This window comes from Mauremys reevesii, linkage group 3 (genome assembly GCF_016161935.1).
Source record: "Mauremys reevesii isolate NIE-2019 linkage group 3, ASM1616193v1, whole genome shotgun sequence".
Taxonomy (NCBI): domain Eukaryota; kingdom Metazoa; phylum Chordata; order Testudines; family Geoemydidae; genus Mauremys; species Mauremys reevesii.
Window position 1 is genome coordinate 110,258,557 of NC_052625.1, and position 19,859 is coordinate 110,278,415.

The window sequence follows — 19,859 nt, forward strand, 5'->3', positions numbered from 1 at the left end:
TCCAGAGAAGAAGGCTGACCCTTCACGTGAGTGATGAATTGTATGCAAGCTTAATGTTGTAGTCCTAGTTGTTCCATTTATGGAGAAATCTGACACAACCGCCATATGGGCAGCGGCCTTCAGCACAAAGAGTGGAAATGAGTTAGAAATGGAGAATATTGGAACATGATGGGAGTGGGAAAAAGTTTAAAACATGTATCTGCTTTTCTGCATTAACTTTTAAAAAACCCTCACACCCTTCTCCCCTGCGCTGTGTAGTTTTTAAGCCTAGGTAATTGTAACTGTATATTTCTGTTTGTGTGTGTAATGTATTTGCATATAGAAGCATGTGTGCCTGTGTGTGTATAAAGATACACATGCACACATATATTATGTATATGCATATAAATGCATGTGTGTATTATATATATATATATATATATATATATATATATATATATATAAAATGTAAAATGCATATTCATATGTGTGTATGTATATTTTTTAAATGTTTAGATGTTAAATAAGCCCTGATGCTTTGGGATACAAGCCAACAACTGACTGAGGGGATTATGAATAAATTTCCCCTATTGACAGGTTATTTCATAAGTGCCTGTGTCAGCCTTCCTTGTATCTTCCTCCAAAACATATGGTACAGGTTACTGTTGGAGCCAGGATTCTAGATTAGATGCACCACTGGTCTGATCCAGTATGCCAGTTTCTATGTACCTAAAAGTTGTCCATAGTTTTGATTATATATTTCCATTCAAAAGCTGTGTGTATTTTTCATCTTGCTTTACTGACACAGTCTTGGTTTTAGTGCAGCATCTTTCCATTTTCATTTTTTGAAACCTGCCCTGTTTCCACAGTGCTTCTCCATTTCCAGTTGCTGGAATCATTAAGTCTGTGAATACATGTGACAGATCCCCTGAAGTGTTTACAAGGACATTTGATTGTCTTCCCTGAACTACACTCTCCCAATTATAAAAAAACATTCCATTCCCCTCCTTATATTACAGGGCCTCCATTATTCAGAGGAAAAAATATAGATATAAAAATGTGTTTTTGTTCCAGCAGTTTTTCTGCACTACACGTTGAAGTCTGCCAGCTCAGAAGCCTAACTGACTGAGTTACTTCCACAGACCAAAGTTCCAGGCTTATTCTCAGTTTCAGAGGGAGTGGTGTTTATGTGGTGGGGGGAGGAGGGGGATGTACCATTTTAATTGAAACTGAAATCCCCCAATTAGGCTTGAGGGGCACTTTCTCAAGGAATTCTTTGGAAGGTTATCTTGTAAGCAGTATAACTAGGAAATGAAACGGATCATCAAGAAAATTCTTGAGGCTTTTTTTTTCTATGCCCATCAAGGAAACATTTCCTTCATATATCAACTCACTTTTTCTTACCAGAAGTGATTTGATCTATGAAACAAGAGAGCCTGGGGCAATACAGAATTATATGAAAGTTGATATGAAAGCAAGGGGGAAAAGAGGGAATTTAAAGCAAGATGAGGGGAGTAGCTTGGATGCAAATTGTTTATGGAAAGCGTGTACTGTGCCCCATGGAAGCTATACTGTCTCTCAAGACATCTAATCTACATTTATAGAATTTTAGAATGAAATTAAACACTTACACTCTACAAATTATGTCCTTTGTTTAGAGTAGACTCATACCCTAGGATAGGAAACCCATACCCCCACACCTTTAATATTGTCAAATCTAAGTACAACGGAACTTAACAGGAAACACCATTACAAATTATTGTGGCAAGATTTTCAGTCCTCATTCATGTAAATACACATTTATGTAATATCAACATATGTAAAATAAGGTACATAATAGAATATAGATATAGATATATAGAGATAGAGATAGATATGCTCTTTTCTATGTATTTCACACAAAGTACAGTCTAAATGTTATACAATAGTCACCTTACTTTTTTGTTATGAGGTTATGTCCATAAAAAGAACTGCAATCAGGTATCATATTGCATAAGCACACAGGGCTATGTGGAGAATAATGACATGAATCAATAATGCTGTCTGGGAAATGGCTTAGAATAAAATATTACAAGAGGGTACAAACATCACCCGGGAGGAGTTTCGATGCTGATTAAATATGGCTGCCTCAGCTATCCTCAGTGCAATGACAGATGAGGAGTGCTAGCTTTGGCTTTTGCTGCATATTCTCAACTAGGGTTACTCAGGTTGCACTGAAACACATGTTGATCTGCTCAGGCATGCAAAGGCGGTCTACTGCCTTGGGCTGCCCTCTGAAGGCTAAAGTTGTATACACAGCAAAGAATAAAAAACTCAGTCAATTTTCTGACTCCTAAACAAGTAATTTCAAGGAGACCCTAGATCTCCTTAAGGTATTTTTACCAGCACAGAAAAACATCATTAAGCCTTTGCAGATGAGACACAACATTCTGCCTTTTCAAAGTAGCAGGACAGTTTGAAGAGGACAAAGCAAAATAAAACAAACCCTCACAACAGAGCAACATAAAGGACCATTTAAAATATAGGAAACTATGAACTTAAAGAATTATATTTACAAAACTATACTGAGAAGTGGGAGAATAAGAAATACTTTAAAACATACATTCATGCTGACTGCATCAAGAAGCTAAGCCATGCCACTCTATTTCTTCCAGTGTAACCTGCTCGGTGTTTAAAACATATGGTGCCACTTGACGAAAGAAATATAAGCTGTTTTGTCCTAATACTACTATGCTTTTACATATGACTGCTGAGTAGAAAAACATATATTGGTCATCCTACTGCAAAGCCATCTGACCTGCTCACTATTACCCACAAAACTTGGTGTTTGGCATAAAAATGAATAAACATTGTTAGCCTAGCATATTTCTAAACATAAAATATGTAGGTGACAAATAATTTGCCCATCACTGGAAAGGAAACAGACACACTTATGTGTCAGCAGTTACAACACTAATTTCTAAAGGATCTGAATTGCTGGCTGGCTATTCCATTCTATTATAAACTTGATTGAAACCATTAGCTTGATTTTAATGAACTCCATGTGCCACTTCAAGTCTGCTCCTGGAAAACAAAATCTATTATATGATTCTTGGCACACATAATTGAGATAAATCCCAAACTAAGTCATTTCTTGTGTCTTTGGTTTAGTGGAATTCCTTTTAAATAGACATTTTTAAGAAACACACATATTTAAGTATAGATTATTAGCTATACTTCCTGCTTTATCTAGGCACAATGAACGTGAGTGTATGTTTTTATAAAATATACACACATATATACTTAAATCTATCATAAAGATAGTTTTGAGAGCAAGGATCTCTGAATCAGACTGTATTTTTTTTAATTGAATGGTTTACCATCCATTCCATTGATATGCTATGTGGCTTTGGGAGATTCACTTAATGCACTCTTCCTCCATTTCCCTATCTATAAAATGGAGTTAATATATCTTACCCACATCTTCTTTGTACAGAGTTTTGAGGCCCTTAGATTAAAGGTGCTGTATAAATCCAAAATGTTACTGGGCCAGAACTTGACCCAACAAGATAATACCTACCTTATGGGGCAGCAAGATCTGCAAGGTTCCCCTGACAGAGTTTCCTCTGCATTCTTCCACTGGAGGAGTGGAGCTTGTCTGTCCTGCAAAAGAATGAAAGGATTGTCCCACAAACATCACTGTGGCTCACCTGGGATCTCCGCGCAGCTCTATGCCATCTCTAGGTACCCCAACAGCACCCCACCCCATTCTCCTTCCTGGCAGGGCTATGTGTAAAGGAGGGCATACAGAAAAGTAACAGCTTCTAGACCCTTCAGCCCAAGCAATGCTCTCCTGTTTCCATATGCAGATGCCTAGACCTATGGAGAACCACATGACTTCACCTATGGTGAAATTACATCCACACTACCCTCTGGATCAGTGGGTAGCGATCGATCTATTGGGGATTGATTTATCACATCTCGCCTAGATGCGATAAATCGATCCCCGAACACGCTTCCGCCGAATCCGGAACTCCACTAGGGCGGAAGCAGAGTCGACGGGGGAGCCGCGGCTGTCGATCCCGCACCGTGAGGATGGGAAGTAAATCAAAATAAGATACGTAGACTTCAGCTACGCTATTCCCATAGCTGAAGTTGCATATCTTACATTGACATCCCCCCCAGTGTAGACCAGGTGAGTAGAGAGTCCCTTCAATATGTGGATCCCAGCAGCATGATCAGGCCCATTCTTTTCCCCAGTAATTAATGAAACACAGCCAGGTGGTCAAGGAGCTGGCATAAGAATATCTTCTGGAATTTTTTAACTTTCCCATTAAAAGTGCATTCCAGGCTTTTGTAATTCAGTCGTTCAGTGAGGTGTATCTGCATTTCTGCTATAACAATTCAGCCTGCAAGTAAGAGATGATGTCATAATCAAGGAGATTCTGGCTAATTACCCTCATCCAAACACATAAAAAGCATACCAAGGAGATATTGTCTGCTGTCCTCTTGTTATCAGAACAATGCTTAGCAACTTGATCCCCAAAAGATTCCACAAATGGAAAATATCACCTACAACATTATATACCTTCTCTAATACTGATCTCATATCTGGTCATTCATTTCATTTATACTGAATAAGGGAAGTTATATAAAGATTCTGATGCTGACTTAAAAGATGTGCGGCACATACAGAGATTCTGATGCAAAGCCCACTGAAGTCAATAGAAAGACTTTGGATCTGGTCATAGATGTCAAAAACCAGCAGGCCCGAATTTCTCTTCGTCTCCAGTAGGAAATTCTCTTTCCCAATCTTCCTACAGATTCCCTTTCTGGAAGAAAGAGCATTAAAACTGGACCAATAATGCCTTTTCCATCAGCAGAGATGTGGAGTAATTTCTTTGTTTCACTGAGTGGCCTAAGGGCATCATCTTTATTGTGTGAGAGAAGATGATTTAATTGCATATACTGATGACAACATACCGTCTCCATTAGTATATTTACTTTGATTGTATAGTGCTACTCAACTTCTATCTATAAAATTATGTACTTGACAGGTGCTGTTATGCTTATGTACAACTACAGCTTCCTGAGTTGGAGGAGTTAAAATGGCAAAAACACATAGTAAGAGACTATTCCTGCCTTGGGCATTTTACACTCTAAAGCCCTAATCTTGCAAACACTCAAGCACATTAACTTTACTACTGCAAGTAGTCTCATAATACTCATGCTAGTAAAGGTAAGCACATACTTAAGTGTTTTCAGGATCGAGGTCTAAAGAGACAAGACAGATAATGATCAAAGAGATTAAGCGACTTGCCCGAGTTCACATGCAAATCTTCAGCAGAACCAGCCACTGAACCCAGATGTTCTCCCGGTCCAGCACATCCTTCCTCTCAAAACAAAATCTTCCTCCCTAAAACTGGTTCTTGCATAAGGCCTGTTTCAACCAACCATATGGAAATTTTCTAACTGAAGGATCGAATAAAGTCCTTTTTAAAGTTTGGATATGTGGATTTTCAGTTACTTAGGACTTGATCCTATAAGCATCCCTACCTCTCAATGGGACATGAAGATGCTCAGTTCCCGTAACCCAGGAGACACTCAGACTCTTGCACAAAGCCCTTACTGCTTATTTGATCACTGTGAATGAACTTGCAGCTAATGGGACAACAAGGAAGCAGGCTACAGGAGAGGTTCTCTCTTGCTACTGACACCATTTAGGTTCTAAAAAGCAATATTTTAAAGAGCAACTATGAATGAACGGAGTGGAGAGGTTTCTTTCTATTTCCTAGGGTTTTCAACTGCCTCTTTCCCTACAAATGACTCTCCGGTGGGGAGCCCCCCCACCTTCTCTCTCTCTCTTTTTAAAAATACAGTTTACTTTCAAGTCCTCTACAGTTACAGTGTTTCAGCCATCAAAGTCCCCTCCCAGCCATTTTCATTTACCTTGTGACTCTGACCCTTTGTAAGGCTGAGCTTTTTTCAGAGTAAACTGATCCTGAAGGTCCCCAAGGATGTTATTCTCATTTATTCAGTCAGCTCTTTGAATGGAACAGCCTACATTTGGCAGCGGCTCAGCAGCCTCAGATTCAAAGAGCAACACAATCCTTTTCTTCCAGGGCCTTTCAAAATAAGGCCCAAGGTTTGTCAAGGAGCTTTAATGGATGTCAGTCATTAGCATGTTACATTTCATTCATGGCTGCCAATGGACGCGATGAGTAGAGAAGGAATAAAAGGAAAAGGGCAGACAATAATGGCAAGGGATAATCTTCCGTGGCTTTTGTGATGTGACAGTTTATCGAATGCTTTCCTAGCTACCATTACTTACTTTGGAAGTTAACATCCTTCATGATTGAAGCCCCACCTAAAACTGTTTAAGAACTTCAGAGCCTGGTTATGGGGACCCAGGACAAGGTTGTCACACTGTACTGAGACAGCTGTTCAGTGGAAATCCATTTTTTTTCAGGTGCATGATAGATTCACTGAGTAGCTTTAGTGCCATCTGCACGTCCACAGGCAGTCATTACCTCTGACAGCTGGCCCTCTCCTTTTCAGAACTTCAGAAGGTTGGGGACAGTCCCCAGAGCCTGATAAGACAGAGACACTTCTGTGAGCGTCCCAAAGGGAGTGAGAATGGAGGCAAAAGGCTCATGGTTATATACTACTGTACCTGCCAACTGGTGTGTCACAAAAGGGCTGAAATTACCAGCTGGTCAATTATCTGATTAAAGAGATCCTTTCATTTGAACTTTAAAAAAATCCAGACTTAAAGCTAAACCTCTAAGTAAGTTAAAAAAAATTTTTTTTGCAGTGATTGACAATAAAGTTTTTTTAAAAACCCAAAACATGGTGAGGAGAAACATTTTGTACTAGTCACAAGTCATATAGTTTCCAATTTGCTTTTTACTTTAGCATCAGATTTAATCTCATTCATCTTTTTTTTTTATTAAAAAAAAAAAAGAGCAAGAGAGAAACAACTGACTGCCCAATTCTATTTTTGCATCTTCGCTCAACAGGTTAAATAAGGACGATTCTCCAAAAAAGCAATTCACTTTTTGTTAGCTTACACTTGTCTTGGAATTCCTTTAAATTACAGAGTGCATAAATTATCCTTCTGTCAGCTAACATCAGAAATACCTCCTTCTGGCTCCTGGACTCGACAATGGCTGCTAGGATTTGAGAATAAATGTACAATGTGCTGGGGCTTCACCAGCCGGTTAATGACCTGCCACAGTAGTTATAGGGCCCAAGACAAAGCACAGAAAGCTTAACTGATCTGGGCAGTCACTAGCTTGCTGGCTCAGAGCACGGAGCAGCGTGGAATACATGATTGTAAACTCTATTGTCCAATCCATTCTGAATTAAGTACGTTTTATTAATAATGTTTATCTTTTCCTGCTTGAGTAACCAAGAAAGTGATTTCAAAACTGGAGGAATCAGCAAAGCAGCATTTCACTTGAGAAGGCTGGATTCTCAAGACACAAGTCAAACAAACATGCTTCGGGCTGTGAATTACTTACCCATTACAACAGGCAAAACTGGGGCAGAATGTAGGTTTTTCACTCCATTCATATCCATTTGCATTCCCACCCCATTAATATCTAGAAACCGTCCCAAACCCAAGCCTCTGGATCTGAACACTCTCTGAATTGAGAATAAGTTTGGATCTACAGATGAAGTTTACAGCTGGACCCTATCTCTGTAATGGGTTGAACCAAATCTTAGAATATCAGGGTTGGAAGGGACCTCAGGAGGTCATCTAGTCCAACCCCCTGCTCAAAGCAAGAACAATCCCCAGACAGATTTTTGCCCCAGATCCCTAAATAGCCCCCTCAAGAATTGAGCTCACAATCCTGGGTTTAGCAGGCCAATGCTCAAACCACTGAGCTATCCCTCCCCCCTGGAGGTGGGCAGGTGCGGAGGTGCAAATATTCCCAAAGTTTGGATAAGTTCCAAATGGTTGCTAGTCAGGCCCGTCTCTATTCAAATCTATTTGCTGTCTAGGAAATGCCAAAAGATTAGCATAAAGAGAGTTGCTTAGGTATGTTCATACAAGATTGGCAAATTCATCAAAAAAATGTGTAAGTTATTGTAGTCTCAGTCCAGCTATAATGAGCTCCATTGTTACATTCTTTAATCCATTCACTTTTATGCAACTGTTCGCTCTGCTACTCAAGAGAAAAACATACACTCAGTATCTCTGTAGTACTGAATGTTTTTATAATGAGACACTCATCTTCTGTGTTTCTATATATGCCAGGAAAAATATGTCCATTATTAAACATATTTTGGTAGTTGGTTCCTATTTTGGACAAGGGAAAAGAATTGGCAGAAAATACATTACCTTTTTTGTTTTTTCAAACCATTACAAGGTTTTTGACAACCCAGTGGGAAGACAGGAATTGCCAGAGTGGATCAGACCAATGGTTCATCTAGTCCTGTATCCTGACACGGACAAATACCAAATACATTAGGCATTTATAGGATAACCTACCCCTCCCTCCCAGAAAGCTCCCTTCCAACCTCTATTAAATGCTGGTTTATGCCCCAAAGTTTGAGGTGTTTATATCTCTTCCAAAGCTCTTCTCATATATTTTAAAAATAAAGAAAGAACTGCATGTTCTTATTATCTATATAAATGTTAATCCTTTTCTGAATCCTGCTAAACTCTTTGCCTCAATGATATCTAGGGGCGATGGGTTCCATAGTCTAATCTATCCATCTACTTACTTAGATGTGCTATTCACAAGTCGTGGTGCTGTGAATACTGCTCTGTAATCTGACTGCTATAGGGGAGGAAAGCTCTCAGAGCACTGTGTCCTGCACCCATCACACAAGTCAAGATATAATCCATAGATTTAGTTGTTTCATATACCAGTATATGGTGCTGTCACTTAACCACTGGTGAGAGAGTTTTTAACAAATTGTCTCTAGCTATCATCTCATTTTCACTTTAAATAGTAAAGATGAAGAAATCCATTTGAAGCAGAATGGATAATGGATTGGGGAAGGGGGAGTTTGTGTACAAACGGCATCAGCTTTATGGACTGGTGCTGCACCCCACTAGTAATCTGAGCAAAGGTGCCATCTTCCTCAAGTTTTCAAGACAGTCCTGATTTTCATGGAACTGCCCTCTGTAAGCATCTACAATTTTGTGACATGCATCAAGATGCGGTGTCGTATTTAGCCTTCAAGTACCATGAAGTTTTGTTACAATCGCATGGATCAAGTGGATGGTTCTTAGAACCAAATTTCTGAATCCTTTAAGGCTCACTAATCACAAATAGTCACCATATCCTGTATATGAGAGCTTCTCAAAGCTGGTCCGCTGCTTGTTCAGGGTAAGCACCCTGGCGGGCTGGGCCAGTTTGTTTACTTGCCGCGTCCGCATGTTCGGCCAATTGCGGCTCCCACTGGCTGCGGTTCGCCACTCCAGGCCAATGGGGGCTGCGGGAAGGGTGGCCAGCGCATCCCTCAGCCCTCGCAGCTTCCCGCAGCCCCCATTGGCCTGGAGCAGCAAACCGCAGCAAGTGGGAGCCGCAATCGGCCGAACCTGCAGAAGCAGCAGGTAAACAAACCAGCCCGGACCACCAGGGGCTTTCCCTGAACAAGTGGCGGCCCGGCTTTGAGAAGCATTGCTGTATGTGACCCTGCAGTTAAAAAAATATATATAAAAGTTAAATGGGTTCATGCTTAATTAGATATATTTGATATTCTGCTCCCCAGTTTAAAGTCCATCTCTTAAGCCTAAACTGAACGAGCCACAGGGAATTGCTTTAAAGCAACTTTAGGGATATTATAAAATCCCCTCAGTGATGTGCTGTGTTAATGGGAGTTATATATGCACAGATTTTGGCCACATGAAGGCCTCCCTTTTAATAAAATACATACATACGTATTTGTGTGTGTATTTTGCTGAAAGAGAGGCCTTCATGTGGCCAAAATCAGTCCCCGTGGTCTCTGTAAGATATGATCTACAAATAAGAGCAATGTTTGAAAAGCATTTTTCTTGCAAGTAAAGGCAGGTTTCCTTCCCTTCCAGTGCAGTGGCCCAGTAAGCAGAATGTCAGTGTTTTCCATACAGATATACCACTCCAGGATTAATCAAAGTCTGCTTGGAAATTCATATAGCATTGCAAGGTTTATAAAATATAGTCCAACTTGCAATGAAATATGGTGTAAGTGCAAACACCCATCAACACTGCACACATTTGTCCTGGTTAACACACAGTATCCACACTCTCAGCGCAGCCTCTTCACATCAGCTAAGAAGGTCCAGAGCAGCGCAAAGGGGCTCTTAAAGCTCTGGATCTAGGGTTGCCAACTTTCTAGTTCAAGGGTCGGCAACCTGCGGCATGCAGCCCATCAGGGTAATCCGCTGGCGGGCCAACAGACAATTTGTTTACATATGCATGGCTGTCTGCAGCTTCCAGTGGCTGCAGTTCGCCGTTCCTGGCCAATGGGAGCTGCAGGAAGCAGTGCGGGTGAGAGAGAAATGGATTGTGGGTTTTGGGTGGGGCCCTCTACTTGCTTTGGCCCAGGGCCCCAGGAAACCTTAATCCGCCTCTGGCTGACACCTCTCCTAGTGGCTGAGTATGGCATAGCAGACTCTCAGGTGGCTACCCATTGATGACAGCCACTCTGGCTCTGCAGTGGTCTGTCTCTTCTTCTGACTCTGGGCTCTAGTCAGGTCACTTTTAGTCCCCCTCACCCTTCTATGGGGACAGTCCAACAAACAGAAGTCCAGTGTCCTTACAGCAGATCTACTGCCCCTGACTCTGGGCGTCAAGCACCTTATACACTCTTGTCTCAGGGCTTTCAAGGGTCCTTATCCCCTTATACCAGGTGGTTTTACACCACATTCCCCAATGGCTCGTAAGAGAACCCAGGCCTTCCCTCTCCTCTGGGCTCTGGTTCAGGAACGCTGTAGTAATCAGACAAGATCTATCTATTCCCCATGCAACCTCCATGGGCTTCTTTCTACTTCAGCCGGCCTTTCCCACAGCCTCTTCCTAGGCCCCTGTATAACTGTACTCATCCCACTCTATCTCCCCAGGCTCCACAGCCACTGTAGGTTCACCCTTCTTTCAGGCTGGGTCTCTCCCCTAGAATCCCCCAACAAATTCCCATTAAAAATATATAAACTTGAACCAACTTCTGCCCTCCTCAGACTTAACTTTTCATCCCTCTTAACATTCCCTTGTTTTTTCCCCCAGATGACTGCCTCTCTCCCTGGACATCCAGATCCTGCCCTTTTGTCAGAGCTCATTGTCAGAGCTTGCTTCACCCCTGTGGCTTCTCTCTCTCCTGGTCCCTTGCCTGAATTCTCTACTCAGAGGAAGATCCCAACACCAACTCTCCCTTTGGGCTTCTTCTTCCTTCTTTGACCCTGCTGGCCACTCTACAGCCCAGAGAGGAATTGCAGAGTTCTCTTTCTCCCTTCAGCCCTCTTCTACTGTGGACTTTCTCTCTTTCCACCGAGCTTTTCCCCCAGCAGGGATTCAACTTTAATTGGGCCTGGTCCACCCTCCAGATGAATTAATTAAGCCCTCCAGCACCAGTGTGGGGTTTACACCACTTCAGAGTGCTGATTTATCATGTGTAGCCTTCTTTCTGCAGAATATTCACACACCCACATTCTTATGAGCACTTCTCATTGTTGCTCACATGGGATTTGTTTGCAGATCCAGGGCCAAATCCTGCTCTTTGCCCATGCTTTTCCTTACACTACAGACTAACATTTTATTCTCTCAAACTACAAGAAGGGATGCATAAAGTGTAACTGAGGCAAAAATTTGACCCTAAGTCAAAGTGATGTCTGATTAACTTGGTGGTATAAAATAGAAATAATTTCAGATGTCTACTTATGTTCTTTATTATCCCCTTAGATTCACAAATAATCCCAGTTTTGACAGGACTGTCCCTTTTTGGTTCCCTAACCCCGTCCCAGTTGAAGGGCAGTTTCCCCAGGGCCCCCAATTTCAGATGGCCCCCAACTCAAGTGGTATGGTGACTTGATGCATGAGTCACAGCGCCACTCGGGTTTGTCTTGTGTCCTCCTCTGCACCTGTTACAGAGGGGCAGATGAACCAAATTTGCGTGGCATCACAACCCCACGTGCTACGTTGCACCTATCTCTACTTGTGATCTCCAGCTAGGAGAGCCTCTCCTGGAGTCAGGCAGCTTACGCACCTAAGTCATTTCTTGTGAAAATGAGTTAGGCAGGTGCACAAAATGCCTGGGGGTAGGTGAGGTATGAGCAGCCTCCTCATAATCTTTAGCCTTGGGGTTAGAACACTCCCCTGGGAACCCCCAGGTCAATTCCCCCTTCTGCTTGTTCAGGATAAGTGATCTAAATAGGAGCTCCCTACCTCTCAGGTGAGTGCTGTAGCCACCGGGCTCTAAAGTAATTCTCACTATCTCTAGCCCAATTCATATTTAATTAAAGTGAACTGGCTTAAACAAGAAGGACCCACATCAGAATCAGAGTCAGGGAACTCACTTGAGACGTGGGGAACCTATGTTAAAGTCCATTTTTATCATTTGGCGAAGGGGGGAATTGAATCCACATCCTAGCTGAGAACCCTAATCACTGGGCTAGAGGCAGGGGTATCCATCCTTGTCCCAGCTGTTGTGTGTGTAGTTAGACCACAAAATTGAGCCCAGCAGGGAAGTTAGGCAGGGCAAAGTCTATCTTCCCTTGGTGTGAGGATCATGCTGGGGCTTAAGCATCAGACAGGCATCCTGATGTCTCCCTGAGGCAGCAGTGCACCTGCTCAGCAGCAGAAACGTAGGCACTTAGGAAACTTTTACAGTGAAATTTTAAGATGAGTTTGCATGCCTACAGGGTCAGGCAGCAGCTGAGTGGAGCTTTTGTGTACTACTGTGTTGCCTAAAACTGGGCTTTTAGATGTCTAAATCCCCTTGTGGATCCTGCACTGGGGTGTTTTTTGTGCCAGTTCTCCATAATATAGGTAAATAAGAACCTGTTTCTGAAATGAGATCCATCAGTGTGGACTCCTGTGCCCATGCAGAGATAGTAAAGTCACTGGAAATCAACGGTGGTCCATACAGGGACAGGGGTCCATGCTAGCAAATTCTAATGCAGGATCAGGGCCTATATCTCCCCCTGGTTTCTTTTCTCTTTCCATACTGATGGAGGATCTTTACATTTTTTTCTGTTATTATGTCTGAGTTATCTTTGCACAGATGCATAGTGTTTAAGACCAGAAGGGACCACTAAAGCACACAGTCTGACCACCATTAAATTTTACTCAGCTACACCTGTATTGAGTTATGCCTGTAACTTGTGTTTTAGTCAAACACATTTTCCAGAAAGGCGTTCAGTCATAAACTGAAGACATCAAGAGAGAGGAATCCACCATTTCCTTTGACAATTTGTTCCAATGGTTAATCACCCTCGCTATTAAAAATGTGTTCCTTATGTCTAATTTTAATTTGGCTTTAATTTCCACTCGTTGAGATGATGCAAAATGAGAATGGTAATTCCGTTTAACTGAAATTTCCTAAGACTACATTTTAGAACAAAGAAGTCTGTATAAAGAAAGAGTTATAGTTAGCAAATAATGACAGATGTTTTGAGAGAAAAAAATGAATCTGACAATTAAAACAAAGATTTTCCCATGAATTCCGGTTTTTATGTATTAGCCATGAGGTATGTAGTGTTGTTGATAAAGCTTTTCATTAACTACCTTCAGAGCAAATGAAATGGATAATCCTGACCGACAGACTGACAATAGTTGAAACTTGATGTTTTGGTAGATTATAATTTGTCATTACTGTATACATGCTTCTGTTTTGGATTATTTTACCTATTGCAGTTCATATGAACTTTTAAACTATTTTACAAAATAGTAACTCTGAAGTAGTGTGTGTGCGCGCGCGCGCATGCGCAAAAAGTAAAACTGTTCTATCCAATGGCATTATCCAATTAAGTAACAGGGACAAAATTGCACTCTCACAAGCAACCCTTCTGAACTCACTATAGTTGCCCAGGAGCAATAGAGCAGAATTTGACCATTTAAATTTTTCCACATACTCTGAAAAAACTAAAATCTATTCAAACTTTCCATTCTTCAGGATTTTTTGCATGAAATAATCCATTTTATCCACAACATTTGAGAAGATGGAGAATGTACAATATTTTAAAAACCCCAGTGCTTATAACCAAAATATTATATACTTTTAATAACCTAACAATGTCACAATACCCCCATTTTTGGTATGATATGGATATGTAGGCATCTTCTGTCATGGAAATGAAAAAAAAATGAAAAAAAGAAAGTAGAAGAATACTATGCACAATTCTGAAAAAAACATCCCTATTCAAAACAGCACTTAAGTCAATTCAATGATGTCAACAGGACTTAAACACATTATTAAATGCTTTCCTAAATCAGGGCCCAAGCAAGTACTTAAAACTGCAAAGCTGTTTTCAACTACAGTACATAATCATGGTACAATTACTCCACCATAATTGAACTAATTGCCTCCAAATTATTTCTTCCTCCATACCACGGCATCCTGCTGCCTTTTGATAATCTGTCCACATACCCAGCTATTATTCAACTTTATAACATGACATTCTGAACCTTGGAAGAATTTCAAGCAAAGTAGTTTTGCTAACCAAGAGTGGTCATTTGGTATCCAAGGACCCAGCCATGGCATACCCTCCCCATTGGCTAACCCACATGCTCTTAGGGCATGATGCTGCATGCACCACATTCCCAGTGTCATCAATGGGCATTTCACTGAAGTCCTATTAGTATCCAGGAAGTGAGTGGGCGAAGCCTGCCCACTGCTAAAGGACCTCCCCCCAGCCTAAGGGGAGGATCCACAGGTCTGGGATACTAACTAATTATGTGGGACAACCAATGAAAAAAATAGGATCGGGAGTGAGGTCATAGGGCTAAACGAAGGGAACCTGGTGGGGACACTGAGCAGAGAACCCCAGACAACACCCACTGCTCCTCGAAGGCGTCAAGGGAGCCAGTGGACGCCGCCCAGAGGAACTCTGCCCCGATGCGTGAACGGATGGAGGAGCGGAAATAGGCCCCACAGTCGCAGAAAATCCCGTTGGCCAACCTCCTCTCCCTGGTTTTATAGATGGCTAGTTTGGCCAGGGCCAAGAGGAGGTTGATAAGGAAGTCAGTGGGGATTCTCACTGTGCAAGGCCAGTAGCAGGTGAAAGTATCAAATAAATCGCAATTATGCACATTTCAAATGAATTCTGAAGGGTAAAAAAAAAAGTGTCCTGGACTGTATGTCAAGTTTCAGTTCCAGAACATTCAATGAATTGGTATGGTCAAGTTTTAAACTGCTGAAAGGAGTGGCCCATAATGGAAATAGATTGCCAGCTTCAACCAAGGCACTGCTACAATGTTACATTACAGGTAAATGTGGTATCACCTTTTTTATTCAAGCACCTGTTTCTTTACCATAAACCTTCTGGAAGGGTTGCAAGGGCAAGAATAGAGAGGAGGAGATGATGAGTGGGAAGCAGAGTCTGTGGATGACTAAGTAGATATACAGGGTGGGATTTTCAAGTGGCTTAAGTGAGCAAGGAGCACAAATCCTACTAGATTTGAAGAAAAACCTGCAGTGTCGAGATTGAGAGCCTGGGTTAATTGACTTTGACCCATAGGGCTAAATATAGCCGTGTAGACGTTCCCACCCAGGCTGTAGCACAGGCTCCAAGACCCTTCCTCCTCAGAGTTTCAGAGCCCAGGTTCCAGCCCAAGAGGGAATGTCTACACTGCTATTTTTAGCTCTGCGGCCCAAGCCACATGAGTCCAAGTCAATTGACCTTGGGTCTGAGAGACGGCTGTGAATTTTTCTTTGCGATGTAAATGCATCTTTAGGTGCTTTTGAAAATCCAACCTACAAGCCCTGATTTTTGGAAATGCTTATGCACTTAAGTAACTGTACACATGCAAGTAACCCCACTGAACTCAGTCAAGTTAGTTATACACATATGCCAAGCAAGGTAAGAAAAATTTTGAAAAGCGGATGTACAGACTGAGGACATTTATAACAGCACTTGCATGCTCTTCAACAATTAACTGAATGGAACAATCATCAAGTTAAATAAAAAATAAGACATCAGAAGTTCTGCCTTTCTGACATGTTGCTTTTATGCATAAAATCAGCAAAGCCAGAAGCTTTAATACTCTAAGTTTCTTTTGTTTTATTTTATTATCCTCTCCACAGCTGGCACAGTTGAAAACACTCTTTCATCACATGCTTAGCAGAGGTTCAAGTGCAGCGGAAAACTCAGCCAAATTTCTGTCTGCTGGACTCACTGTCAGTATGACGTGCTTCACTTCTAACTTCACTCCTATCTGACGCAGATGATGGAACTCAGAAAATCTGCCACAAGAAAAGCCCTTGCTGAGCACTATCAAATTGGTCATTCCAAGGGAACCAAACACAAGCTGTAGCTAACAAAAGAGAAACATTCTTATGTTATTTCACCAATCGGGATTCAATTAATTTTCTGTCTTGCTGGGTGTTTTGGATGTAGCCCACAAAGATTATCCAAATTTCACATTTGTGGGGACACTGGAGCTCTACTGTATTCCTCCTTAAGAGTTTGTCTATGGCAGAGTTGCCTTTAAAGTATGATTTTAAACTGATTTAGCAATATATATGCCTCATACATAGGGATAACATTTAAATGCATTAATTTTACTGTACCTAGAGGCTGGAGCACTGTTGGGAGCAAGCTACTGCTATTCTTCACACCAACCCAGTCTTGAACTTTCTTTAGTAGTTTCACATGGCTGCGGTATCCATCAAGCTACCTCTCCCACCCCTGTGTTTCTTATTTAATAATAATAAGCATTGGAAAAAATGTTAAAACTGAATATAAAGGGGAAAATTATACTTTGTGAATGGTTATTGTCCTCAGTGTAAAATACCATATAGTGCTTATAACTAGATAAGGAAAAGTAATATTATGGTGAAGACAGCTGAATTTATTTTGTGAGATGGAATGACCTGATCCTGTGTATGAGATTTATATATTTTATTTATACAACTGCCCATCTTTAATATTATCCAGCATCATCAACCATCATAGCCATAGCTGTCACTTGTCCCTGTACTAGTAAAACAGAGAGAAACAGATCCATATTACCATTTGTCTGTAATTGTGATAGTATATACTATTATGGTCATGACTTTTACAAGTCTATGATAAATTTTGTACTAAGTATGACTTGTGATGTATCATTTGAAACATCATAATCTGCTGAACCTTATTGTCCTGGTAAAACATGTGTAGCAACACTATATCTGAGGTTAAGATTCTATTCTATGATTGTTACTGAAATATGTTGTAATTCTGGGTAACACTCACAAGCCAGTTTTTCAGAGCCCAAGACACCCTGGCCCCAGCCAGGTGTTAAAGAGCTATCATAGGCTTGAGCACCTGTTCTTCTTCAGCCACGAGAAGATGTAAACAAGAAATTTTATATTTCATCACAGACAGTCCAACCCTCATGTCCACATGAGATTATTTGTTGCCTGCACCCCAGTTGGGGGTAATCTTCAAAGAGGGGAGCATGGTACAAGAGACAGTGGCCTCCGTTTCACTTTTTCTCCTCAGGACATCAATGACTCTCAAAAAACTGAACTAAGGTGGAGTGGTCCCAGGCTGAAAGGAGACCCAGCCTGTGAAATTTATCACAGCATATGGTGAGACAAAACTTTTGCTTTTAAGTTCACTTAGCTTGTTAAGTATTAGCTTGCATATTACCCTTATTAGCTTGCATATTACCCATATTTTCTGTTGTGCTAATCCTGACTTTTATGCATCATCACTTGTAATCATTTAAAAATCTATCTTTCTGTAGTTAATAAGATAAGTTTATTATTTTATTTTAACCAGCATGTTTGGATTAGATCATGTGGGAAACTTCATTTAGGATAACAAGGTTGGAGCACATATCATTTTCCTTTCATGAAAAGACAGACTTTCTATGAGCTTACATTGTTCAGCAGTGTGCTTCACAGTACAAGATGCACATTTCTGAGGGAAAAGTCTGGGACTAAGAATTTGTTGGTGTTGCCATGTGGGAAATTCATGAGTGACAGGTGAGATTGCTCATTTGTTTAGCTGAGAGTGACTTTACCTGCTGAAGGCTCTGAGAGCCAGCCAGCAGTGGATGTTCTGACAGCAAAGCAGTGTAAAAGGCACCCCAGGCTAGAGTTAAGGGAACATCACTGTTCAACAGTCCAGATTGTACCCTGGGGAATGTCACAGTAAAAAAAATTAGTATGTATGCCCATGCCAGTTTATGACAATTTTTGGAAGATGAACGTTGTAATGGTATATGGATAATCAAATGTTTAAAGTGAATTTTTAGTGACAATCTTAGGGTACGTCTACACTACGGGACTATTCCGAATTTGCATAAACCGGTTTTGTAAAACAGATTTTATAAAATCGAGTGCGCGCGGCCACACTAAACACATTAAATCGGTGGTGTGCATCCATGGTCCGTGGCTAGCGTCGATTTCTGGAGCGTTGCACTGTGGGTAGCTATTCCCTAGCTATCCCATAGTTCCCGCAGCCTCCCCCGCCCCTTGGAACTTCCGGGTTGAGATCCCAGTGCCTGATGGGGCAAAAATCATTGTCGCGGGTGGTTCTGGGTAAATGTCGTCAGTCACTCCTTCATCTGGGAAAGCAACGGCAGACAAGCATTTCGCGACTTTTTCCCCTGGATTGCCCTGGCAGATGCCATAGCATGGCAATCATGGAGCTTGTTTTGCCGTTTGTGACTCTCACCGTATGTGTACTAGATGCCGCTCACAGAGGCGATTCAGCAGCGCTACACAGAAGCATGCTTTTGCTTTTGCATGACAGCAGAGATGGTTACTAGCCATATTGCACCATCCAAACCCTTCCATAAATTGGAACTGAGGATGATCATGGCTACCAGTCCTTTTGTACCATTTGCTGCTAGTGCCCCTGGCCAATCAGCCAGGGGCGCAAAAGCCAAGATTGGTTACTAGCCATATTGCACCTTCCATCGTTTTGTACCATTAGCTGCTGTCATAAGTGCCCCTGGCCGATCAGCCAGGGGCGCAAAAGCAAAAATTGGGAATGACTCCCTGAGTCAATCCCTCCTTTTTGGTATCTAAAAATAGAATCAGTGCTGCCTAATATAGGCAAGTGTGCTAGAGAACCACTGTATCATAGAACCAGAGAGCACAACTGCTCTGTGTCAGAGCCTGCAGAAATTATTATCTGCATGCTATTCACAGGGGGTGCTCCTGTAACAACCCCATCTGTTGATTCCGTTCTTCCCCCAGCCTTTCTTGGCTACCGTAGCATTGTCCCCCCACTTGTGTGATGAATTAATAAAGAATGCAGGAATAAGACACACTGACTTGTTAGTGAGAAATGAGTGGAAGGCAGCCTCCAGCTGCTATGATAGTCCAGACAGGACATTAAGCAGTGTGTAGGAGAGAAGCCCAGCATCCCACTGCTAGTCCAGGGGCAACTGAATCTTTTCTTTACACATGAAGGGTGGGGGCTGATGGAGCTCAGCCCCCTGTTGCTATGATGAGGATGGTTACCAGCCATATTGCACCATCCATCCACCAGAAAAAATTAGGGCCAATAGGCTGATGACAAGGACGGTTACCAGTCCTTTTGTACCATCAGCTGAGGCTGATGATGAGGATGGATTTCCATCTTTTTGTACGATCAGCTGATGCTGATGACGAGGATGGATTGCCATCGTATTGTACCATCAGCAGCCCATGGCAGGGGGGGGGAGCAAGGATGTTGGTGTTGACGGCTACAGCATCGTGTCTATCTGCAGCATTCAGTAAAGATAGGGTGACATGTAAAAAAGTCAGAGGATTGT

General features: G+C 41.7%; 1 protein-coding gene across 10 annotated transcripts in view; it reads right to left on the reverse strand.

Annotated features, from left to right (window-relative positions):
- Positions 1–19,859, reverse strand: part of LOC120400293 — a 194,409-nt gene that overhangs the window by 101,885 nt on the left and 72,665 nt on the right. For all 10 annotated transcript variants that reach the window (XR_005595688.1, XR_005595690.1, XM_039528743.1 and 7 more), the window contains one exon: positions 3,539–3,621. Coding sequence is in view for 8 of the 10 variants with exons in the window: in XM_039528743.1 (XP_039384677.1) it covers positions 3,539–3,621 (83 nt within the window). In the remaining 2 variants the exon portion in view is untranslated. The remainder of the gene's footprint in view (positions 1–3,538; positions 3,622–19,859) is intronic.